The following is a 24,590-nucleotide window of genomic DNA, read 5'->3' as shown; positions in this document are numbered from 1 at the left end:
CCAGAATCTCTGTCTGGGACTATGCTTTTTTTCCACTGCATTCCTGTAGCTACTGAACGGCCAGGATGAATCTCTTGCCAATTAAGACTTCAAAAGCCTCACATCTAGTAACCATGGATTCCTCCAGAGAGGCATCACTAAGGGTGTATTATTCTTCTTTAATTATTAAAGTCAGCCAGCTTTTGGCCACAAACCTACAAGGCAGATGCTTTAAAATGTCAACCTGAAGGGGACTGGCACCTGGAAGTAAAGAACCCTTGCTCAAGTGCACACAAATCAGGAGTGATTAGGAAGAGGCTGATTTGGTTCGGTCAGTGAACATTAAGGTCACTGTATTCAGCTGACTCTTTCTTCTGCTGCACTACTTGGTGCCTGGTGTGCATGATTTCTTACATTTTGGCTTTCAGGATGCAAGGATGTGATCTCTTAATTAGCTGCAGGTGCAGTTTATGCATCAAGCTAAAGTCTGGTTGCAAATGACTGGATTTTAAACTGTTATGAATGGTCTAAGGAATATAAAGGGCAGGCACAAAAGCTAAGATGATAACTTCTATTTTTTTGCCAGATTCCAGTGACAAATTTCATTGTGAACTTGGTTTCAAACTGTATCTTACTCCTGGTCCATTGCTTCTGTGTGTGACCTTTAATTCAATGACCTATTTTACTCCCCAAATGAGAGCATCAGTTTTAGGGCAGAAGCCAGACACCCAGCAAAGAAACAACAGCAGTGTAAGGCAGACTATCAGGAGTTCCACTCAACTTCATCCACATCAGGCAATGGAGACCCCAAAGCATGCCTGAAGGAGAGGACAGACATAAGGAGCAAAATGTCAGTGTGGTTCACAACTCCACTGCTCAGCTTTTAACCCTTGGTAACCTGCCACTTAGGACTGCCCCAGTGTCTGCTGGTGGCAGTGCCTGTGGTAGGGTAGAGATCTGCACTGAAATTTTAGCATGTGACTCAAAATGCTTAGGAGGTCTGAGGCACTGGTTTGCAGATCTCAGGGCAGCCTCAGAAGGGTCTGGGCAAGAAGTTCAAGACAGGTTTAAACTACTAACTCTAAGCTACTCATCAGAGCACAAATCTGAAATGCATACACAGTCACTGGCTTGGAAACATCAGTTTTCTCTTCTGAAATTGGTAAGAAAGAAAGACCCTGTGTATAGGTTGAGCCTTGTAGGCTGACATGACCTTCCAGATGTCTTTAAAAAAACACATCACACAGCTGAGTGCTGCTGTGGTCTGTGAATGTGAAATCTACTGTAGCTTGGCAGTGCTTCTGCAGGCTGTCCAGAAGTCTGGACCTTAAATCCTACCAACAGTCTGTCACAGATGGTATAGCAAAGAGGGGAAAAAGGCATTCTGAAATGCTGAGAGAAAAAGTAGGCCATGTAGCTGCTGATCATGATCCAGTTGCCTGGATAGCAGAGCTGTACATCTAACATATGCTGCGACTCAATATTCCCCAGCAAGTCAGAGGCCTCCACGAATCACTGTTAAATATGCCAAATGCTCTGTGGTTCATTTTCCCTGCAACATGGCAGACTGTGTCAAGAAGAATGTGGTCAGGACACCTCCTCAGAGATGCTGTAGATTCACACAATATTGCATCTAGGGAGGAGATGTGAACATACTGCAAATACATGCTAGGGAATAGACTCCACCAGTTCCATCTGTGGCAACTAGCTTTGTAGCAGCTAGTTTAGCTCAATTTACCTTAATCTCCTGCCTCCCTTCACCACAACTGCATCCCCTACATTTGCCCAGGACTATAAAGAAATGAAACACTTAGGTACACCCTCCTGAGGATGCCTTTTTACCACAGGTAAAAGCTATGTAACAATCTGTGGCTATTCCAGTAGTGTCTTCTGGGCTTAAAATCAAATTGTACCAATTGCAAAGTACAAGCCTTAATTTGCTGCAGCTTATATACAGATGTCTTTAAATGGAATAGTTTCTATTTCTTCTGTCCTTGTCTGCATCTGTTTGTGTAAAACACCCACTGATGTTAATGCTGTTTCCAAGTCACTCAGCTCTGAGTGACACCTGTGTGTTTGGCCATTTGTCAGCAGGGCTACACTGCTCAGTGGAGCAGATGCCCCCAGACTGTCCCCACAAAGGCTACCTAGCAAACATAAGGACTGGTCAGTAGCCACCATGCCAGGACAGCTCTAGTGTTTGGGGGGAGGCTGGCCTGAGTGTATGAGCATTTCCTCCCCCTTGTCCATAGATTCCCATCCTTCCCTTCCTGCCCAAGGTATTGCTACTTCCTGCAGCTCACTGACCTTGGCTGGGAAGTCCACCACTCTCATTCAGCTGCAAACCCAGATCAAACAATTTTGCATGCTAGCACTTATAGTGCATTACTAAATCAAATTATTTTGTGATGTCCACTGCTAAATTCTCCCAAAGCTCACCTATCAGCTGTCACAGTCACCTCTTCAGACTGTCAGGATATACCAGGCACAAATGGGTGCTCCAATCCTGTGCAGGTGGCTCTAGGGCACTGCTAGTGTTGTTCCACACCATATATAATTTCATCCCAAACCAAAGGCCCCAGCTATTTTCTATGTACACATTTATGATACTTGATAGAGAGGTATCTCAGTTCCATCTCCTTCCCTTGATCACATGAGCCTTCCACCTAACCTCAGGACCCTACAGAAGCAGCAAAGTGAAGGAAAATCATACTAAACCCTACAGTAACTCTGCCCTGTGATCTGCCTGGCCTCTGCATGCTTCCCAAGAATCCTGGCCCATATCTTAGCTTTACAAATACATTCCAGTAACTCACTATTTTGGGCTCTTCTCTACCAGAGACATGTATCATTCACTGGGCAGAAAGCTTCCCACATTTAAATAATGGAAATTAAATAATGTGTGTGCCAGATATGTCCCTTTTGTGCTCTTTTAGCATGTGGTGTTTGACCCGGAGAGAGAGATTACAGCCAGGTAAGTCCTACCTCTGATGATCTCTTGGGAGCTCTAGCTAGCTTGAGAGCTTTTATGGGTCAGGTTAGTTAGAACAAACCTAAAGCTATTCTACTCCACATAACTGGCCTGTGGCAGCCATCACAAAAAAAAAAAGAGAGCAGCAGTTCAGCCACTGGTCTCTCTGCCAGACTGGCTTTAAGGCTTAATCATTAGGTTTCCACCAGAATGAAAGTTTTCATTTAGAAGACAGCTGAAATGCCAGGGAAACCAATCACCTTGTGACACAGCAATTTGTCTTGAACACATGCAGTGACCACATTGGCCCCTCTGAGCATTTTCTAATTAAGTTAATGGAAAGACAACTTACACAGATCTCTGAGGAAACAAGAATTTAGAAAATCTGGATTGACAGAGGGTTGTTGAAGCTGTTTGGTTGCCTAAGAACTCTGTGGAACAGTTTCATACACCTGTTCTGTAGGCTGTCTGTATAACCAGGGTTTCAAATGCCTGTAATTTAACAGCTCTACCCCAACAGCACTGTTTTTTTCCCCAAGAAACCACTGTACTCACCTACCCCTTTCTAGACAGGTGATACTTGGAGCTGGGCTGTGATGCTGTGTTCCTTTACACAAATAAGCTGTACTGTTCCATAAGCTACAAAAGCAGAATGCTCAAAAGCAATAGATGTGTTTCTATGGCTCTATACAAGTTCCAATTATTTTCACATCATTTCACTACATTGGCACCTGCAAAGCAGCTTTCAGTGTCAGGATGGTAACCCCATGAACAGCCCTCCTTGCACAGTAGCAGGAAGAACAACCCTGTGACAAGAGGCTTCCTCCTACTCAAAGTGCCATGTCAAAGATCTGTTTGGCATTGCCACATTTCCAGCCTTTAGGAATGTGTAAAACTTCTGTCACTGGACCAGAAAGATGCTGGTTTCCAAGCCCACCGTGGCTCCACAAAAAAATCCTTGTATCCTTAAAGTTACTGTAGATGAGACCCAAAGGAACACATGGGCTACAGAAGCACCCTTGGTGGAGCAGGTAAAAAATATCCATGAAATGAACAGCCTGGGTTAATTTGCTGTGGCAAAAAATCAGTAATTCAGTAGTCTGAAGGTCAAATGGAATGAAAACATTTTAATCTTCTTATCTGCTTATAAATCACTGGTATTTTAGGTCTGCTAAAGTCATTTATGGAGCTTTTCACATCACAAGCTGGCATGCCTGTTATATATTGACCTAAATTTACCTTCTATAATTTTATCACTTCCCAGAATGGTTTTTCACATGTGGAGTCACCAGTGTCTGGGCCTGCTACACTGTAAATCATGGTACAGCAACATTAAAGGAAAATTCTGGTCGAGAGAGATCTATCAGTAGTTTTTCAGGATCACTCTGTCCTTTTCCTCTACCTAGTGACAGATGTCAGCAGATAGCACACTAAAGTTTCTGCTGACCTGAGGAAACAGTTAAGCCCCACTCTCATTACAATTTTGGGATCAACTCCTTTCCTCCTTTAGGATATACTGTGGGTTTTCCCCAGCTACAAACCTAAAGCTTCTCTTCCATACAAGTCCAGCAAAGTGGCTGCTCAGTGAGGAATGTGAAATCTGCTTGACCTGTTCTGACTATCTCAAGCTGTGCAAGCCACCATTTTTATCTTGACACACCAATTCTGTTTGCATCAACCTACTTTCCTAAGTAGCCGGGAGTATGCAATCCATACAAAGCAAACCAAGACCAAAACTTACCATCTGATTCAGAGGCTGCTCTGAAAATCAAGTAGCTGCTGGGAAGAGGCTGAGTGATGGAACCAACATTTTCTCCCTTTGGGCCCTGGAATACAGACAGACAGAAAGATGTAAGGCAAAGAAGATGCAACAGATTGTTCAGCATCTTTCTACTCTTCCCAGGCAGAGGCTGTATGTTTGTGATGGGAAAGAAGGAAGGAGCAGATGGAGTCATTTAGACAAACTCATTAATAATCATGATATTGCTGCTGCAGCTCCAAAGTAGTCAGGAGCTGACATAAATGGAGCTCAGTCTAACCTATGCTCAGCCCAAAACCTACTCTGCTTATTCAGCCCTCAGGAATGGAAGAAACTTGTTCCTGTAGCATGGGACAAAAGCAGTCAAATATTTGCTATTAGCCATGTTTGTGAACACCTGCATGGACTGTTCCATGCAGTGCATGTTGAGTTTGCAGCCTGACACTAGCTATGAAGTGCTCATTATGTGTCACCCAAAAAGGGGCAGAGCCCACTGCTTGTGCTGTGAGTGCCTCTAGCAGAGAGGCTATGGCAGCTTCTCTGGAACCAAAGGGGAATCTCCATCCTGTAAGTCTGTCCATGGGAAAGAAAAACCACAGGCTCAGGACCAGAAGTCTCCCAGCATGGTCACATTCTGCAGAGTTTCAGCCCTTCACCTCCACACCAAGACACTTTGAGAACCTGTATGCCATGGTGCCTGGGGTGACAGTCAGATCAGGCTTTAACAAAACCAGGCTGTGCTTATTTATGCTGTCTTTAGCTTAGGAGCTGTGGCAACAAGATATTATAGTGTCTTGCAAACATCCTGCCACAACCCCTTCAATATGATCCTCCAGAAATGATTCCCAGGGAGGTAGTGTCTACCTTAGATTAGGCACTTTAAGCAGGACCACAAGGATGATCTCCCTGGGCCTTTATAGTACCCCATCCTGCACCCTGAAAGAAGGACTTCTCCACAGCATTAGTTTGAAAGCAGGGAAACCATGACTGCTACTGAAAATTGCTCTTGTTTCACAGAATCCCAGAATCATAGAATGTTAGGGGTTGGAAGGGACCTCAAAATACAAGTGTCAGGGAGTTAATTGGTAGCATTATCTGGAATTTTTGTGTTTGAGTACCACTTGGAAAACCAAAATTTGGAAAAAATGAAGAGTGTGAGCATAGGACAAGCATCAGGTTGTATCTGAGTGTATACTATGAAGATACAGTGCTAAGACAATAGTTTCTAGTCTAGCTTCTTGTCTTCACATCAGTGGAATTCTGCTGCTGCCAGAAGAAATTGGGATCCTTGCACTGGCTTCTGTTTCTTCCTCCCCTCTCCCACAACAGGTTCAAAAACTTAAGATTGTTTAAAGGCTTAATAGTCAGGACTAGCAAAGTTGAGATTTAATTAGTAAACCAGAGCAGGGCAGCTTAAGACATTACTAGTGACATTAATGCAATCAGGTGTCATTCCTGATGGCATTTTCTCTTTCAGTAGCTGGCAGCTGAGCAGGGTGTTGGAGGACTGTTGGTAACAGCAGGAGCAGCCAGGTCACTCTGTCAAAGCAATGTGTTGAATAAGAAGGTAGGCTCACACATGCAGGGGGCTGTTTCCCACAGGAAGAAGAGAACAAGAAAAGAGAGGAGGCCACAAAAATAAAGGCAACATCTCTCTGGACCAGCAGCTCTAGGCTGGAAAACCCTGGAAAAGTTCACAAACCATTTTAGCCAAAAGTGAAAGTTGCTCAGCCAGATCTTACTTCTGTGGTGATGGACAGGAACTTAGGCTTCTTGCTTAAGCTCAGACTAATCTATAATTCATGAGAAACAGGTTTTCTTTGCACAGTTATATAGAACCAATTTAAATCAGTCAATTCTGCTCCAGTTGCTTTAGAAGAAGGCCATGACATGACATAAACCAAAGCAGTATTTTTAGCAGTTTCAGCCCGAAACTGCTGTCAGGGTGCAGACAGCTTCTTTGACACCAAGCACTTCCCTGGTAGATTTCTTCTTGTTGTGCAGTTTGGTGTTCACCTTGTGGCTGAAAGCATCCATCACACCTAACAACCTGGGCTGAACTCACCTTTCAGGAAATAACCTACCATGAGGCTTAAATGTAGCTTGCTCAGTAGCTGTTTCAAGTGACTTAGGATATTACTCTGACTTTAAAATTCTGATCCTGTGGGATTTCCTCTAGTACACAAATCTTTTCAGAGATACATTCTCTTCCTATTTAATATATTAATTCTTATTTCTGTCCTATATTTTATCAAGAGACACAAGAATCAGATGTACATACCCAGGCACAAATATATGCACATATTGATAAAAACTCCCCTTTCTTTTGGATGATTCACACCAAGGGAAGGGCAACTCTAGCACAGCAGTGCCGACTGATCACTGACCCTGCTTTGCAGCACCTGACTCTGCTTTTGATTCTACCTTTTCACTACCTCTCCTAATTGTGATTTTCAGAAGAATTGAGCTGCCCTACCATGTCACAAGGAAGTTTTTTTGTTTATGGGCAGCAAATGATCAACGACCTTCTTGGGTGCATGATTGGAATTAAAAAACACCAAAACTCTCAAAACTGAGTATGAAGCAAGGTAGCAAAGAAACCTTTGGGACTTAAAGCAGTGCAGCTAGGCACAGATCAAAGCTGAGCTACTGCCATGAAACAGCAGCTCTTACCCTTGGCTGTTGAGGTTAACTTTAATTCTCTCCTCCTACCTCATTAAAAATAGACAGACTTTTTATAGTGATTGTATTTAAAAGTGTTCAATTAACAGCAGGGATGAGCAGGAGTGAGCCTGCCTGATCTGCTCTCACAGGGCTTCCCCTCGCTTTGGTTATCTCTTCTGATGCCTCCATCCCTCTCACAGGAGTCTTTCCAAGCAGATTCACTCTGCTGGCCACCTTGCAGCAAGGCACTAGTGTGTAATGCCTTGCTTGCACTACTGATGGCTCCTACAGAGTTTATGCCTGCAATAACTCTGCTGAGTCACATTTTTTTAACAGGGAAACAAGAGCTCAAGAACATTTAAGTTTTGCCTTCAGGAAATCCAACAGATGTTGCTCTCAGTGCCTCTCTGGAGGCACTGGGCTCTTTGTGCTTGTAGGCATTTAGTATTTTTTGTTTTGGTTTGTTTTTTCCTTTTTGCTTGTTCTTAAGGGAAAGAAGTAAAAAGAAATGCAGCTCTTTAAAATTTGCAGGGAGTTATTTTAAGAAGTGTGAGAAACTATTAATCATTTGTGTTACAGAGAGATCCAGAGGTCACTGCAGGAGCTACAGTGTGTACATGAAGAGACTGTCTCAGCCTGTAACCACAGACTAAATAACTCAAAGTGAAGGGGAGAACACCTTGCTATTTCCATTTCAAAGGAGAGAAAACTAGGGTGACCCATTCTAAGTCACACTTCTGTGGAACAGCCAAGGCATGAGCAGACCAAAGAATTCCAAACCTATTGCAAACAAATCCAAACCTCAGGAGGCCTTAGGAAAAAAAAAAAGTCAACTTATTAATCTGTTTTTTTTATCTCTTTGTCAGTCCTCTTCCAGTGCTGTGCAAAGCATTTGGTGATTTGTGTGCCCTTGCTTTTGGGGAAAACAGTTAATTTGGTCTGTGCCACATCTCCTAAAGATTTAGGCCATGGCTTGATACAAGCTTCTAGGTGCTGATCTTTTCTCTTGCAGTAACAAGTTTCCCCTTTCCTCAGTCTCTGCATGCATCTATACACCCAGAATGACACCCTTGTGTATCTAGTCCCAATGCACCACATTCCCTTGCCATCACAGCATGCCCAAGCTCAGTGTCTTTAATCTTTTTATGCAGTTAATTCACCATCACTAACAGCTGCTGAATCACTGCCAATCTGGATAATAACAAGGCTAGGTAATGCTAGTGCTCAGACAACATGGTGACACAGGAGAGGTTGCTCATCTCATCAGGATTGTTACCTTTACAGCCCAAATTGACTGATCCAAAGGATGAAAAAGTTTAAAGCAGAAGCCATCCTTTTTGGAGGGTCTCTCAATCAGCTCACAAGAATGGAGCAAGATTGTCCCAACCCACTGTCCGATCTTTGGCGTCTTATAAATCAGCAGCACTCCTGGTTTCAGAACACACCACAGCTTGGTCCAGCTCTTCAGAGTTCCACGAATCTAGAGGGGAGCAGGGAGAGAACAAAAAGTTGCAGTTATTTGGCTCTTTGAAAGAGAACCCAGATTTATGCAGTATTTATACAGCATTTCCACACTCTTGAGACAACCCTTAGAAAAGTGCTTTGCATTATCTGAATGGTCTGAGGGATCTCAGAGCAAAAATTCCAGAGCATGTAAATCTGGCTGTAAGAATCCAGTCTTCCTATTTTTATTACTGGCTTAATGTTAGCAGCTTGCTCAATGTTTTTAGGCAACCAGCACTGCTGGCCCATGTGAGAGTGATCCGTTAATAATCCTGGAGGACATGCTAATTACAGTATCTCATAGGGAAATGTTACAGCTACTCTAACTTGACTTGTAAGTCATTTTAATGGTGTTCTGCAGAGCACAGCTATTAATGGGGTTTGTCAAATATCCCATTTTTACAAGTACCTTCTCCAGCTGGTTTACTTCTTGTCAAGCTCACTGCACACTCTCTCTTATATAGAAGACATTAAATCTGATAGCATATATTAAAGATAAGAGCTTTAGGAATGGGAAAGTTTCTTATTAAGGTTAGATTTTGCCTGAGGTCTTCTTGTCTTCAATGTACACAGGCCAAATTTCTAGTCTGATGTCAGTGTTCTGTTTTTGTGGCCCAGCATTATTTGTTACTGAACCAGGAACTTCCACCCACAGCAAACATGAAACAGGTATTTTGCATTTAAAAAAAAAATCATAGAATGGCTTCATTTGTAAGGGACCTACTCCAACCTCCCCACCATGGGCAGGGACAGCTCTCAACTAGACTTGGCTGCTCAAAGCCTTATCCCATCTGGCCTTGAACACTCCCAAGGAGGAGGCAGCCACAACCTCCCTGGGCAACCTATTCCAGAGTCTCACCACACTCATACTGAAGAACTTCTTCCTAAGGTCCAGTCTAAACCTATGCTTCTTCAGCTTAAAACCACTTCCTCCTTGTCCTGTCTCTAGATACCCTCATGAAAAGTCTCTCTCCAGCCTTCCTGTAGGATCCTTTCAGGTACTGGGAGGCAGCTACAAGGTCCTCCAGAGTCTTCTCTTCTCTAGGCTGAACAGCCCCAGGTCCCTCAGCCTGTCCTGACAGCAGAGTGTTCCAGCCCTTGGATCATCTCTGTGGCACTCTCTCTTTAAGGAGCTCCGTGTTTGGTGGCGTTTGGAAATTCAGTTTTGCCATTCCAAAAGGGGCAACAATTCACTGTTATTTGTGAACACTAAATGGTCCCAAATGAGGACAAAAACAGTGCTCAAAGGTAACACCATCTCTCAATGTCAATCCAGATGTATTTTGCCACACACAGAGTTTCAGGACTTCAAGGAGAAGCTGTCACTAGTTGAGTCTTTGCACAAGCAGAAATTACAGTTGTCATCAGGCCCAACATGTTTCATTCTGTGCTGTGACAACACAAAATCCAGCTGTCAATAGAACAAGCTGTATCTGCCCATTGCCAGGCTGTTACTCTGTCTATTCCCTCTTCAGCACAAAACCACATCTATGGGAAGAGGCCAGCAAACTCCTTCAGAGAGAACTAATGAAAGAAGCATCACTTCTCTTGTACCATTCACTTTTGGGATCTTGTTGGTACTGAAGGACAGGGGACAGATGCACTGAGTTAGGTTAAGATGGAAAGTAAATATTCCCCATGCCTCCATGCTTACAGTAGTTATTTAAGTATGGCTTTACAGCAACTTCAACTCAGAATTACTCAGCCTTCCTTCACTACAAAGTGTTAGTGCATGAGTCTTGGACACATCAACTGCTTTCTCACTGATTTCTTCCTGCAGCCTCAGAAGCAATGGTCTGTATCAAATACCTTCAGCCAGTCTGCAGTGATCACTACACTTGGATCCTTCAGGGCACTGAAGAGTTGCTTGGTGGCTCTTTTCTTCTCCTGTCTGTAATTTTTTTTTTGCACCTGGTTGAGAACAAAGAAAACATAGCAGCTGTAAGCATGGCCTCTTTTGGGGAGGAAAGAAAAAAACATTAAAAACAGCTATGTATAGAGCCTGACCCAGCACAGCTTCCCCAGAAATGAACACAAGGAAGAACAAAACCATAACAGGACAGCAGGTGTTTGCTTTGCTCCTGAAGTTCCACTAAACATAATCTGATTTGGCTTTTCTCTGGGGAAGGAAAGAGGCCGAATATCCAGTCCTCCTCACCCCTCAGATTAAAAAGATTAAATCTAAATTCATCCAAACCAAATTATTTATACTTTTGGTTTGGTAGATAAGACAGCGTTCAGGCAGTCATTTGCTCAGATTGTCCACATATACACCTCCTAACAAGACCAGTGAAGGATTACAATCCTCTGGAGGTGCCTAATGACTCTGGTACACATGAACAGAGTAAAATAATGACACTGATTTGTTCTGTTTGCAGTATATAATCTAATCCTGTATATAAAGCCTGTAAATGCCCTTGGCCTATAATGACTCCTAGAAGAGTCAGAGGCTTCTCCAGGTCTTGAGAAATGACCCAGAGTAGTTCCCAGTGGTTTGTTTAGAAGGTACCACTTGTTTTGTAAAGGAAAGTCAGCTGATGCTGGCTTGGCTGCTTTGCACATACCTTCAGTGTTTCCTTCTTTGTGAATTTGGCTGTGGGAGAGACACACTCTTTGTCAGACCCATTGCAAAGCTTGTATTCAATCTAAAACAAAAGAGAGAGTGAGCAAAGAGTGTTAGCATGAAGATGTCGAGTTATGCTCTAATGAAGAATTGTTCATACCTTCCAGGAATCCATTAAATTGCTGATTGCAGATTTCAACAGCAGGGCACTAGGCAGGTGCAGAAAAAGCCTATTTGCAGTGCAGACCAAACTTTCTTTTATACACCCAGCTAGGTGGAAATTTGACCACCAAATTTTCTTCTTATTTCTCCCATGCAGACATTAATCTTAGTAAAACAAAAAGGAAACAAACCCAAAACCCCTATTCTTGTTCCTAACTGAAAGTTGCTCATCTCTTTTCAGATCCAAAAGCCTTTAAATTACTGGAATAAAAAATTACAGGGGAGCTGGTAGAGATCATTCAGAACTAGACTTGATATTGGCAATGACTGTTGCCCTAGCTGAAACATCCAGAAACATAAGTGGGTAAGAAATAACCTAATCATGTTACAGATAATACAGGAAATCACCATTATCTTGGCCTTGGGAAGCAAGGCACAGAATAATACCATCACTTCAAATCATGTTTGACAGTGTCAGTGCTGTTTAAATTAATTTTCAGAGGCTACAGGCAAATCTCCTGATTGTGCTGACAGGCTGAAGAAATGCTTTATTTCTGTTAGACATGGGCATGGCATTGCTGTTCATGTACGGGCTACAGCTGGCTGGAGCACAGCTCAGAAGGAGGACTCCAGCTTGGAGAGGTGTGTCAGCAAGCTGTCCAAAACAGGGAGAGTGTCACAGTAGGAGACTCTGTTACTTCTATGTGACCTTGGGGAAGTTACTTTCTCTCTCAGTACCTTTTTCCTTCCAACCTTTCATGTGGCTGATGCGTTCACAGTGTGATCTTTTGGGGTCAGGCACTGTCTCTCCTACTTATGCATGACAGTTTTATAAAAGAGCTCATCCCTTGGCCACCTTGATTTGATGAGTATGACACAAAAATGAGCTCTACGAAGGAAAAACTGTATCAAACATAGTTCCCATTTATAAGTTCACTGCTATGATGTGAAACAAACCCACAGGACTCTCAGACTCTCTCTCCTTTACAGCAGGAGTTGATGAAATCGTTTTACAGTGCCTGCAGTTTTGAGAAACCCACTTTCTTTTTCTGTGACACAGAAACCTCTCTGGCTTCCAGAGCAACAAACCATGTTAGTGTGAGCACCAAGCTATTTAATGACAGCCCTATCAGTCCTTCTCACATGACTCAGATAAAAACACACAAATGCATGACCAGATCATAGCAAACAGGCCATCCACTCTGCTTTGCAGACTGTGGCAGAAGCAAAAATGGGTGATACAGGGTTAGAAATTAGGGGCAGAAAGTGCAATTTACAACAAAGCCAGGGTCACTGTAGAACAATTAGCTGTTCTCACATACCCTTCTCATAGTATTTCACTAAAAACAAACCTACAGATGATACTTCAGAATAAACAGAGAAATGAAAACTCTGTGATGGTGTGTAAAGACCACTCAAGTCCTTGATGTGACTGTCCAGTTTACAACTCACCTTGGCATTGGATCCACTCAAAGAATGTGCCAGCTTTGGGATTCCTGCAGATTGTTCAACAGCTGCAATTTCTGGTTTAGTAGAAAGCTAAGCCCACCTCCTCTACCTGCAATGCAGTCACTGATGCACAGTTTGTATGTCTGTGGTTGGGACTTCACTGCTTACAGTGGGCTTACAGTGGGCTCTGCTGCACAGACACAACATCTGAGCAGAGAATTTTGCCCAGGGGGGCTTTGTCACATTTCAAAGGGCAGTGGTAGACATTTGGGAGATATGCTATAGGCCTTTCTTTATGAAGAAACATTTCTAAGTGCTTAAATGTCTCTGAGCAAGAATCCTTTGGAATTAGTAGGATATTGTGCTTTCATGATTTGAGACGTGTGTCCTCTGAAACTGGTCAGAAGAACTCTCTGCCTTTCTCTCAATTAGCAAGGAGAATGTCCTGTCCTTGTGATACAACTATGAGCTGACTGTTTCTTGGTAATTTAACTCCCTCCAGCATGAGATACCAGATACAGAGAGGAGCACTACTCCTCATTAGCCAGAATGAGAAGCAGAAAAAGCACTGATGTCCCTGAGATTCTAGGAAATCCTGCTCAGGTGCCTGCAAAACATCAGGATATAATGAATGCCTGTTGCTTAACTAATCAAAATAGGCTACAGTCACTTGTGTAGACAATTACATCTCAGCACTTATGTAAAGAATTACATTTTGGCCCTCACATTCACTTGGCTCAAGGAAATTTACTTGAAGATGAATTCAGAGAGGCTTCCAACAATGGTCGCAAACTATGCCAACCTGAGCCCACTGCTCATGGGCAGCTGGCATTAACACAGAGACACTGTCACTGGTCTAGCAGCCACACCTGCCTGCCCCTCAGAGTCTCTCTGGGTCAGCTAAAAATGGACTTAAACAACCACAAGACTTAAACCTGCAACATTTACAGACACTTTGATTCTGCCTCTTCAGAAGAGCTGACTTGCAGCTCTATGACCAAGGGCACTGCTGATGCCCTGTGCCAGCCAGTACTGCTATGCATGTTATAAAGCCACAAGACACCACAGCAGATAAAGGGATAATCTCCCCTTACACCACCACAGCCTTTCTCAGCCTGGCAGAAAACTAAGAGAAGCCATTTGCCATCACAGCAAATCTTTCAAGACACTGGGACAATGCTCATGGCAGGATATCAGAATCTGGCCCACCCTCCCTGCAGCAACATGTGAACACAATTAAACAGAGAGGAGGCTTTGTACAGTGGGAGAGTGATGAATTGGTGTCCTTTTAAAAATTAGAATAAACACCAGAATACTCTAATCACAAAAGATCTCTGTAAGTATAAGGAGGGAAGACTGTTCATCTGCCAGAAACTTTCACCAGGGTATGCAGCAGCACTTGTAGGGGTAGGAAACTGTAGTCCCTCTTTAGTTCTCTAACCAGATCTGTCCATTCTAAGACTGAATGATGACCTTGCTGGCTGACAACAGGCTGTACTGGACTCAGAGACATACTTTTTATCTCAGTTAGGTTTCTGTTCCCTTTCATCTCAGTCATGTAGCTCTCGAGATTCAGTGCTGATTGTTAGCAGTTATCACAATGCCCTTACGCTTCTGGCAGGCTTTGCCAGGGAGCAGAGTCCTGACAGTGGTGCTATTCTGATCCAGAGTCTTTCTGGTGACTTCATTTCCAAGAGGAACCAACATAATTTCACAGACAACCAGTCTGTGATGGACTCTGGGAGTGGGGGTGGAGAGCAGTCCATCAGCAAGCCATGCCTTGGCTAGCAGCAATCTTTGCTGCATGGGATGAGCACAAGAATCGTGTCAGGAGAGAAACACAGAATTATTCTATACCAGAAACACTTAATTAAACACTTAATTAAATAATGTGACTCTCAAGCTGTGGTCTGTGTGCTAAGCACAGTGACAGCTTACAAGTTGCTCTTTTTTTTCTTTGCATCCAAATGAGAGCCAGATGAAATCAGATGGGAGTTTTAAGGCAGAACAAAAAGAAGCTGGGGTCATAAGTTGTATTTCACAAAGGCAAAAACAGTTATCACATGGGAGATGTGTCCTTGCTCACAGGTAATTTTGCCAGTGTGTTTTCCACTGGTAATTGTTACAGATCTGTATCCCTGCAGGAATAAATCAAACCAAAGTTCCTGAAGCAGCACAAACACTAGGGAACAGCTGGGTTTAATACAAGAAGTGAAGAGCTTCTTGTCATAGATGTGAATATTCATGCAGAGCATTTAAACACCATTGTTTTCAGTTACTATAAGCAGCTCTTTTTAGAAATGTTTTTATATTGTGGTAAATGAACAGCTCATGCACAGCACAGGAGAGTCAAAGAAACAGTTTTGGATGAGGAAAAAATTTTTCACTGTGAGGGTGCTGGAACAGGCTGCCCAGGGGGGTTGTGGAGTCTCTCTCTCTCTCTGGAGATATTCAAAACCCACCTGGATGCATTCCAGTGTGATCTGGTATAGATGAACCTGCTCTGGCAGGGGGGTTGGACTGGATGATCTCTCAAGGTCCCTTCCAGCCCCTACCATCCTGTGATTCTGTGGTTCTTAACCAACCAACCAGCTTTGCATTAGCAAAGACGACCCTGCAGTTAACATCCTGCTATCAGCAAGTTAACTAATCTTCACGTAAAAGTTTCTAGTTTGAAAAAAACCCACCTCAAAACTCACTCTTATTTCAACAAGGTCACAAAGACCCAGCAGCTGCATCTACAGCAGTGCAATAGCACAACGATTAGCACCGACTGCAAAGCCTGTACAAAGAGCTGGCATGGCAGCAACACCAGGGGAAAACCTCTGGTGAAATTCAGCTACCCCAGCACCTCCAAATGCCAAGTTACACTCCTGTTTAGTGGAATGCTCTACTCCATTGTGTCAGATTATAGTAAATAAAGAAAAACTCAGAGATCTCATGGGACTTCTGTTTGATCACTTAAGTGTGCCTTTCACGGGAAGAACACTCTTCAGGTTTAGAGTATTTAAAGAATATTTGAGGTGAGATGGGAAACTGCATCCCAAGAAGGATGCTGTTCTGCTGCTGAGCCTCTCTGAGGTTACTCCTGCAATACCTGGATCTTTCTGACAACTCATTCCTCAGTTTGCTAGCAAAGGGAGAATGGAAGGAAAGGTACTCTTGTAGGTTGCCACACTTGCGAATATCTTTTGTGATAGTCCCAAATATAACCATGGCTGGAATTAACTCAGAGGTTAAGAGTATGATTCATGGATGTACACGGAGGAGCTACAGATAGCCTGGGAACTGTAGCTTTCATCTCAAGGGATCAGCATGAACTCTTTCAAGCCACTTTGCAGCTAAAATACATTGCTAGCAGCCACTTAAGAGTCATACTTCAGATTACAAATCGCACAACAAAGACTTGAACAGCTCAGACACGTGGAAAAACTCATTCACTACAAACAAAGCAATCTAAGCATTGCTCCCCCATACATCATGTAACTGTGCACATAACAGACAGTCCTATAATATGCTAAGTTTAGACTTCATTATGGCATTAGTAGGGGTCTGAAGAGAGTGAAGTACCACTGACTGCCAGCTTCAAGATTTTTCTGACTATCCCTTAAAATACAGTTCAAATCTTTGTGGGCTCTGCATGTATATCAGGAGACATCAGCTGCTCTCCAGACCATAGGATAAACAGTAAGGGGCAGAAAGTGAAAAAAAGAGAAACTTCAGCACTGCAGACTGCAATAAAAGGTGCTTTAAAGGATGAAGGAGACACAAATGAGAGAAAGCCACCTCCTGTCACCATTAGCAACACAAAACATTTGGCTTTTGAAACAAAGCCCTAGATGCAGGTACCTGGTCCTTGGGCTTCTCCACTGTCAGAATAAGTGGGAAGCTGAGTTTCCATGAGGAACCTGCATGAAAAACCAAAGCCAGTTTCGGTTTGCAGCTTTCCAAGTTCCAGCAATAGCAGAGGACATGTACACAAGCCCTTTTTACACGTTCCCAAAACTCCTCTCATCACCATCTCCCCATGCTGACCTCTGCCAGAGCACCCCAGCTGTACAACAGGCAAGCTCCAGGCAAGCATAGCCAAATGTATTTGAAGCTGCAGAGCCTATTTTCATGTATTATAAGAAACCACTTGTCTGCAGCTGCTTCCTTCGTGTTATATTTTCATTTCAGCTGGTGTCATTTGCATTTTATAGCTTCATAGTTGAATAAATTTAGTTAAAAATTTATTAACAGGCTTTGCTTCTATTTCTAGCTACTGTCTAGAAATATGTTAGTTAGCTGCAGCCAACAAAGCCTGCACATGAATCTCAAAGCCAGATCTAACTTAAAGTTGATTCCATCTCTACAGGAAATCAAACCCAGGCAGTCAGTAACTCTAGATGTAGAGCCAGGTTTTAAACACCCAGATCCAGAGTCCTTGGATGCAGTTTTACCTCTCCATGACAGGCTAACTGGAAATGTGTTCAGGAAGTTGGTTAGTTTGTGTTCCTATCCCACTACGCCAATTCCCAGAGCTCTCTTCTGGGATCCTGACTCACAGTTTTGGATGCCATGCACTACACTAAACATTACAACTTTCTCTTCCAAAACAATTAAGGCAATTTATGATTGCCTTGCTGATCAGGAACAGCAGGAGATACCTCTGTAAAATGAGCCCAAATGAACAGGGTTCTTCTGTCAGAGGAAAGTGTGGGCTTCTCTGTCATCCCAACCATGCAAACCCAACCCTTTTCTTTCTCTCAAAACATGCACACACAGTTCCTGCAGGAACAGAGGGAGAGGACTGTTCAATGACTTTAAGAAGAGAGAGAGTAAGAATGGTTAATAATAGCCTGAAAAGAAGTGAAAGCAAAACTAGGGATGGATCCCTATTCCACTGTACCTTACTAACGGAGTTTGGAGTCTGTGGTGTTTCATCCTTCAGTGCCGATGGGCTGTTTCCTTCCACATCTTTTCCTACAACAAATAAAAGTGATTCAGAATCAGAGAAATTCTGTGCAAAACCATGGCTACTCATGGCCTTGGAAGGGCTACTGTTAACAGCAAGCAAGAGAAGATGTCATGAGCAGGAGAGCAGGCACACCAGGACCACAGAAAGGGATCTTGCAGAGCTTGAAATATCCTGGATCCACATGCCCGGGCAATGCAACAAGTACTGCTTAGAAGTTAGGTCTCAAAACACTGTGGTAAACCAACATGATGGTTGCAAAGTCCAGCATATGAAGGCTGGAAAAACCCAGAAATAAGGTTGCTTATGCATCCTTGATCAGCTCCCTGCTGTGTCTGCATTATGATGCAGTCTTTAATTGCATTACCACAGTCTGTTCTTTCCTCACATACCCCATGTCTCGTTCAATGCAAATAATAAATGGAATTCAGTTAATAAGCAACTATTCAAGACATCATCCTCCTTGGTCAGTGTCTGGCAACTACACACAGATGCACTTGATAGCAGCTTTGTTTGACAAATAATAACCAGGATCAGAAAACATTACAGAAGACAGAACAGCATCTAAACATAATTAGCAAAGAAAAACCCCAAAACCCAAACAACTAAAAGCCTGCAGAGGATAAATGTCTTCTGATCTAGATATTTGTTAAAGTAAGAAACATTTTCAACTAACAAGTAGTATTTATGAGAACTGTAACATTTTCCAGTCACTGTAGAGATGTATTTCCACTACACAAACATCCTACACTTGCAGTACGTTATACACATTATATACTGAGTATGCATAGTCCTGGCCCAAGCAATAAAACATAATGATAAACCCTGTTCTTTTTGCCCACTGTAATCATGTCTTTACAGCAAAAGAAAGCATAGAGCTTCTACTAAAAAAAGCCAAAAACTAGCAACTGATGAGACTAGCTTTCCAGTGCCAAGACAGTCATTGTTATCCAATTTCACTGTAGTTTTCTTCTCAAAACTGTCAGCAATCAGAACTTTGGAATACTGGATGCAGTAAAGAAGCATTGAGATGGTGAAATACAATCCACTGGTATCACACTGCAAACATGAGAACTGTTAAATATATTTTAAACTGCGTGGGCCAGTCTTGGAACCACCACCAAATCCAAAGCCAGCAAGGAAATTCCTGATTCTCCTGAAATCAGCAGAAGTTGTCACAGATGTGTCACAGATGTGTCAGAAGCTATAACATTTCCTGGCATTTTCAGAGCAGCCATTTAGGAAGCCAAGCACCATCAGAAAAAGAAAAAAAAAAAAAAAACAGCTACAGAAGCTAACTGAAAAACAAATAACCTTATGGCTATGTCCTGCACTTCCATCATGGGACATACAAAAGAACAGCACATCCCATCACAACCAGAACTGCAACTGTGCTACAGGGTTTCTGACAAAAACAATGCCCTTTAAACAGGCATAAACAGGCAGTTTGGTGTTTAAGCTCTTCACTTTAGGGAGGGCTTTGTGGGACAACTGTCCCTGGAAGGTGTTTAACTTTCCACATGGTGCCTAAGGGTGGAGAGGGTTTCAGATGTGTTTCTCACCCCATGGCACAGTGCTGACACAGAAAGCAAACACTCTCAAGCCCGGGAGAAGCAGGACAGCACGTGCGGTGCTCACGTGGGGGGCTGGGGCAGTGGAAGGACCTACACAGTCACATAGAAGGTGCTGCAACAACAGGGAACCTATATCTTAACCTAGTTTCTGAATCGTCACTCCTCCCTTTGAAACACTGAGCCCTAAATAAAGCACTTGGAAGCCTGGTGTCTACTGGCAGCAGAAAATCCCAAGTGACTGCATGGCTGACAGAGCCCGTGTGCTACCATGACAAGTGGGATGGCCACAAGCACTACTGGCCATGGATTAGGACCTGTCTCTCCATATTTTTCCTTTTTCTAATGGCAGTTTCCTCTCTATAGCTCCCCAGCAGAGGCAGAGAAGGTTGGAATAAAGTCACAAAGACATGTTGCTGCTGCACTTGTGTCCCATGAAGAGCTTTTTCTGCACATGCATGGGGGTCTGAAAGTTCAAGTCAACTTAATGGGGATCAGCTGCTGCCTGCTTGGAGGGAACAGCATCTATTAGCATGACAGAGGTCCCAGCCCCTCTTTATTATGGCTCATTTCTCAGAGAAAGCTTCACTCCAAGCTGGTCTCCATACAAAAAACCTGGATGTGAGAGATTTCTGCCTTCTCTCAGCAATCCAGTCATAAGGGTTTGCACCTGCACAATGAGATGTTTGCTGAGGTTCTGGACCATCCTGCTCACAGAATGCTATGGAAAATGGCAACAGGCAACTATTCACTCTTACCACATCATTTACAAGGACATGTAAGAGATGTTTATGGAGCAGCATAGTGGTTCCTTCACCAAACTCATCAAGCTTATTAGCACTTGTGAGGGAAAGGCTGTTTTTCACAGGAGAGCTATCTGCTATCTGTCTCAAGCAGACTTGCAGGTGAGGGCCAGCCCTTGTGTGGAAAGCCAACTTCATCAAAACAACGTGTGAGTTTCTCAAAATCCCACACACACAGTTAAGTGCACAGAAAACCCAAAAGTGAGAGCCTCACCCAGACATAGCTGCCTGGAGAAGACAAATAGGAAACGACATAAAAACATAGAAGAAGCTAAATATTAACTGGCTATAGAAGCTCAAGTTCTTCTCTCTCTGAACAAGAAAACATAATGCCCACAACAGAAATAGAGCTGAATCTCTCCTGACTTAAGATTTCTGACTGCCAGCAAGGGTCCTCCTCAAAGCAGCCCAGAAGTTTCGCATTAAATAACAAAAAAGATTTTGGGAAGGGAATCAGTGGGGCTTATGGAAACAGCCCTCACCACATTGTGAAGAAAACTGCCAACACACCAGTCTTGAGGTTACAGAGTATAATTCCTGACATCCTCTTTTATCCTATTATTGCCACACACAGGAAAAATAAATATTCAGTTCCTTTCCAGAATAGTAACCATTCCCTTTTTTTGTTTCTTTTCTGCTGGATATCAACCCTACAGGTGCATTTGCCTTTTCCCTTTCTGAAGAAAACTACAGCAAGCATGACTGATTGGTGGTAGCAGGAAGTAAAATGACTGAGTTATTAAGGAATTCATGATTAGCTCCATGCAGCATGAACTATTGCTTTACAGGCTTCTGATAAAGTACCTGGACAGCCACAAGAGGAAATATACAGGCTGTGGTGTGTGGCAAAACTATCACAAATAGAACCTGTTATTGCTGTAAATAGCAGCCACATGGCTCAATGTATACACCAGCCAGAAATTCAGTTCTGTGTATCTACCACAGTAAAATTCACATATTCATGGAAGTGCATCTCTTAGGATGCAGATAACCTCTGTGACTCTGTGACTCACAGCCTAGTCAAAACCAGAGATTCTCTAAAGTTCTAGCTACACCCCCAATAAATTTCCTACCCTCTCTCCTTATTGCTAAGTGAAAGACAGACAAGGGCAAGTAACATGAACTCATGTCTCTCTACTTTTTGAGCTTCCTATAAAAAGAAAATGTCTTCCTCAAACTTCTTTTAGTTACCAGAACCATTAGCATTTTTGTGAGCAAGTGAGAGGCAGAAAGTCCAAGGTGCTATTTCAGATAGTGCCCTCTGCATCTCCCATATGTTTGCTTTAAGCAAACATCCACTCACTGAACTGAGCATAGTTTGCATGAGGTGTAAAGTCTGTCACTCCTTCTCACTGAACTTGCATGCCTTGGTTATTGGAGGGCTAACCCTAGGGTGTTGGTGTCGTGAGACCTACAGCTCCAGACACCTCATAATTCCTGGCAGGAAATCACTCAGCTTTGCTGCCCATGCTGCCTACAACACAATCAGCATAGTGCCCTCTCACAGAAAATCTGCTGGGATCAGGCAGCAAAACATGGACCACTGGAAAAGAACTGAAAGTTGATGCAAAATGACAGATCAAAATGGGGGACAGAGAAATATTGGATGCAGCTTATGGACATAGACCTGTAGCCTATCTATGGTGGTAGCAGCATCCTTCAGAGGTACCGCAAAAACCGAAGGGAAGCACACAAGGCTCAGAGGAAAATGAGGCCTAAGGAGAAGCAAAGGAGTAAAAGGAGAGAAAGCAGAGATAGGATAGCTCACTGTGGGAAATGGCAATGGAATGTGAGGAGTGACAGTGACTTTTTATGGGAAATGTGAGGAAAAAAGAGACAAGGCAGCTCTGTGGGGACCAGGAAAGAAATCAAAGGAGTAAAACAAATTGGATAGACAAAACCCCACTCCATGCAAGAAATCTCCTGGCTGAAGCAGCACTTCTGTTTGTTTAAAAGGATATTCTCTCCTTTAAAAACTCTTTGGCTTATTCTCTTCCTTTGCAGTACAGAGAGCTACTGCCCTTGCTGATGCCAGTGCTGGAGGTTACTCAGAAGAACTGTGCAGAACAGCAAAAGCTCCAGCATGTCTCAAAGACACTTGCTCTGCTGAGCCCAGAGCCAGCAGGGAGCTGGTCTCACTGCCAGCAGGGAGCAAGGAGAAACAAGGTGATGGGTGAAGCTGAGGAAAAGACAAACTCTTGCAGCTACCTCCTCTACACTGAAACCCTCCACTTTACTTGGTTTCTGAAGGATTACAGCACTGAAATACCTCACTGAGGAATTCAGTAACTTATTTTAGCACTGAAAATGTTGCTAAGAACTGAATAAAGGGCAAACTCTAAGCTTCAGAACTCCCTACAGGTTTGAAGTGTCTGAGACACTAGGTGTCCCATTGTAAATTGCTTTCAGTTTGATTACCAAAAGGTTGTTGAAGCTTCCAGCCACGTCAGTGACAGCCAGGATTAGTCAGCATTGCTGAAAATAGGCTCCCCATTGCCTTGATGCAGACACAAATAGAAATACCTGCGAAATCAGAGGCTCTTGAAACCTTTGCACTTAAAGACAATTAGATCAAGAAAACCCAGACCTAGTTTTGCTCTGCATCATGCAAAGCCTAGAAAGGCTGTGGGCTGTTACAGCTATAGGAAAAGTGAAATCTTTTGAGAGATGTGATGTACTTTCTCTAGATGTCAGTATTTTGAGAGCTCATGAAGGTGCTGTGAGGTTTGGTTATTTAGCACTGACATGGGCAGCTGCAATTGACAGCCCTACAAACTTGGGACTGTTCCCTGAAGTGCTTGTTTACCAACTGAAAGTGAAGCATTGTTTGCAGACTGCAATCAAGGAAAGACTCAAATATTTATTGTGAGCAACAAATTCTGAAACAACAAAATCAGCTCTATTTCCTTCAAATAGGGTGCTAGGAAACTCAAAGAAAAAAAAAAGAAGTTAAGAGAACACTTAAAGTCAGTCTGCTGTTCACTGCAACTTGGTACCTGTAGTGCTTGCAGATATTTACAGAACATTAACCACAAAAAGTCTGCTCTTGTAATATTTATCCTGGGCTCTAAATCTGAACAGGGAAACTTGCCGTTCAACATCTGCAAACGGGGCCAGGAAATGCTAAATAAGCCCAAGGCTTTGGATGAAGAGCCTCAAAGTGGAAGTGCCTGAAAATATTAGTCATATTGGACTTGTGAGGCCATGTGGCATTCAAATGATTATGAGCCTCAGCTCTGATGCCCTCCATTCCCACTGTGGCAATGAAAGACAATAGCATCACGGAAGCCAAACTCTGGGATCCAGGGACACCTGGGTCACAACAGCTTCTCTCTCTCTTTCACAGGAACTTGCTTCTCTGTCTCCTGGCAGCGTGCTACAATATCCACTTGCAGTCAAGTAGCTGAGACAGGCTGCTTTCTGCACTGGCACACCAGAAACCAACCTGGGCTGAGTGGGTAGATGTCATTGTCGGCCCCGAAGAACAGATTGCGCGTCAGCTTGCGAGGATCGACCTTCTGAGGGGTGGATGAGGCCGGACAGAGGGAGAACCTGCGCCGAAGAAAGTTCTCCTCCTTCATGGCATGAGCTGTGGGGGTTTTCTGAAAGAGAGAAATAATAGTTCATTTCAAAACACAGGAAATCAAAAGTTTCACACCCAGGTGACTTCACTGCTTCAAAGCCGCCCAAGCCTAGGTAGTGTGCCAGATCTTTTTATAGAGTGCCAGAAGGCTATGCAGAAAAAAAAGAAAAAAGAAAGAAAGTGATATTAGTTTGAAGCTATAATTACTGATTTGCTGACTCTTAGTATTTGCAAACTGCAGAGAAGCAGGACACTGCTCCTTGGTGAATCTAGGCAGCATAACATCCTCCTACCTACAAGGATCTACCCAGGACAACAGCTACCTACTGGGTCTATCCAGTGCACAGTAGCTAAAATTCACTTGTTTTTCTTTTGGGTTTAAGGTTTTGGAGTTTCTCCCATAAATACAACTCTGTTGGTGTCAGCAGAGTTACATCATCTCTGCAAAAATCCATGTTTGATGTGAGCTGCATAGGGGAAGACCAGCTGCAGTGGCTACAGAGAGCAGCAAGTAGAGGTAATACCAGTGGCATTCCTGCCCTTAGCTCCAACTACAGCACATGCAAATAATTTTGGCTTTCTTTAAAATGTCTCTTAGATCAGATTTGCAGTTTGATCAATAAGAT

The 24,590-nt window shown here is 43.1% G+C and overlaps 1 protein-coding gene across 2 annotated transcripts in view; it reads right to left on the bottom strand.

Moving 5' to 3' along the window:
• The window catches only part of OSBPL5 (oxysterol binding protein like 5), a 54,810-nt gene extending 30,848 nt beyond the window's left edge, over positions 1 to 23,962 (bottom strand). The window contains exons 1-7 of one of the 2 annotated variants that reach the window (XM_054390365.1): positions 23,827 to 23,962; positions 17,937 to 18,015; positions 13,903 to 13,906; positions 11,441 to 11,521; positions 10,686 to 10,787; positions 8,650 to 8,853; positions 4,692 to 4,776 (exon numbers count right to left, since the gene is read on the bottom strand). In XM_054390365.1, coding sequence (XP_054246340.1) covers positions 4,692 to 4,776; positions 8,650 to 8,853; positions 10,686 to 10,787; positions 11,441 to 11,521; positions 13,903 to 13,906; positions 17,937 to 18,015; positions 23,827 to 23,962 — 691 coding nt within the window. The remainder of the gene's footprint in view (positions 1 to 4,691; positions 4,777 to 8,649; positions 8,854 to 10,685; positions 10,788 to 11,440; positions 11,522 to 13,902; positions 13,907 to 17,936; positions 18,016 to 23,826) is intronic. The other variant, XM_054390366.1, reaches the window with a different exon arrangement.
• Positions 23,963 to 24,590: the final 628 nt, after the last annotated feature.

This window comes from Indicator indicator, chromosome 21, assembly GCF_027791375.1.
Source record: "Indicator indicator isolate 239-I01 chromosome 21, UM_Iind_1.1, whole genome shotgun sequence".
NCBI classification, from domain to species: domain Eukaryota; kingdom Metazoa; phylum Chordata; class Aves; order Piciformes; family Indicatoridae; genus Indicator; species Indicator indicator.
The sequence above is the reverse complement of the archived record's forward strand: the minus strand, read 5'-3'. Positions and strand labels throughout refer to the sequence as shown.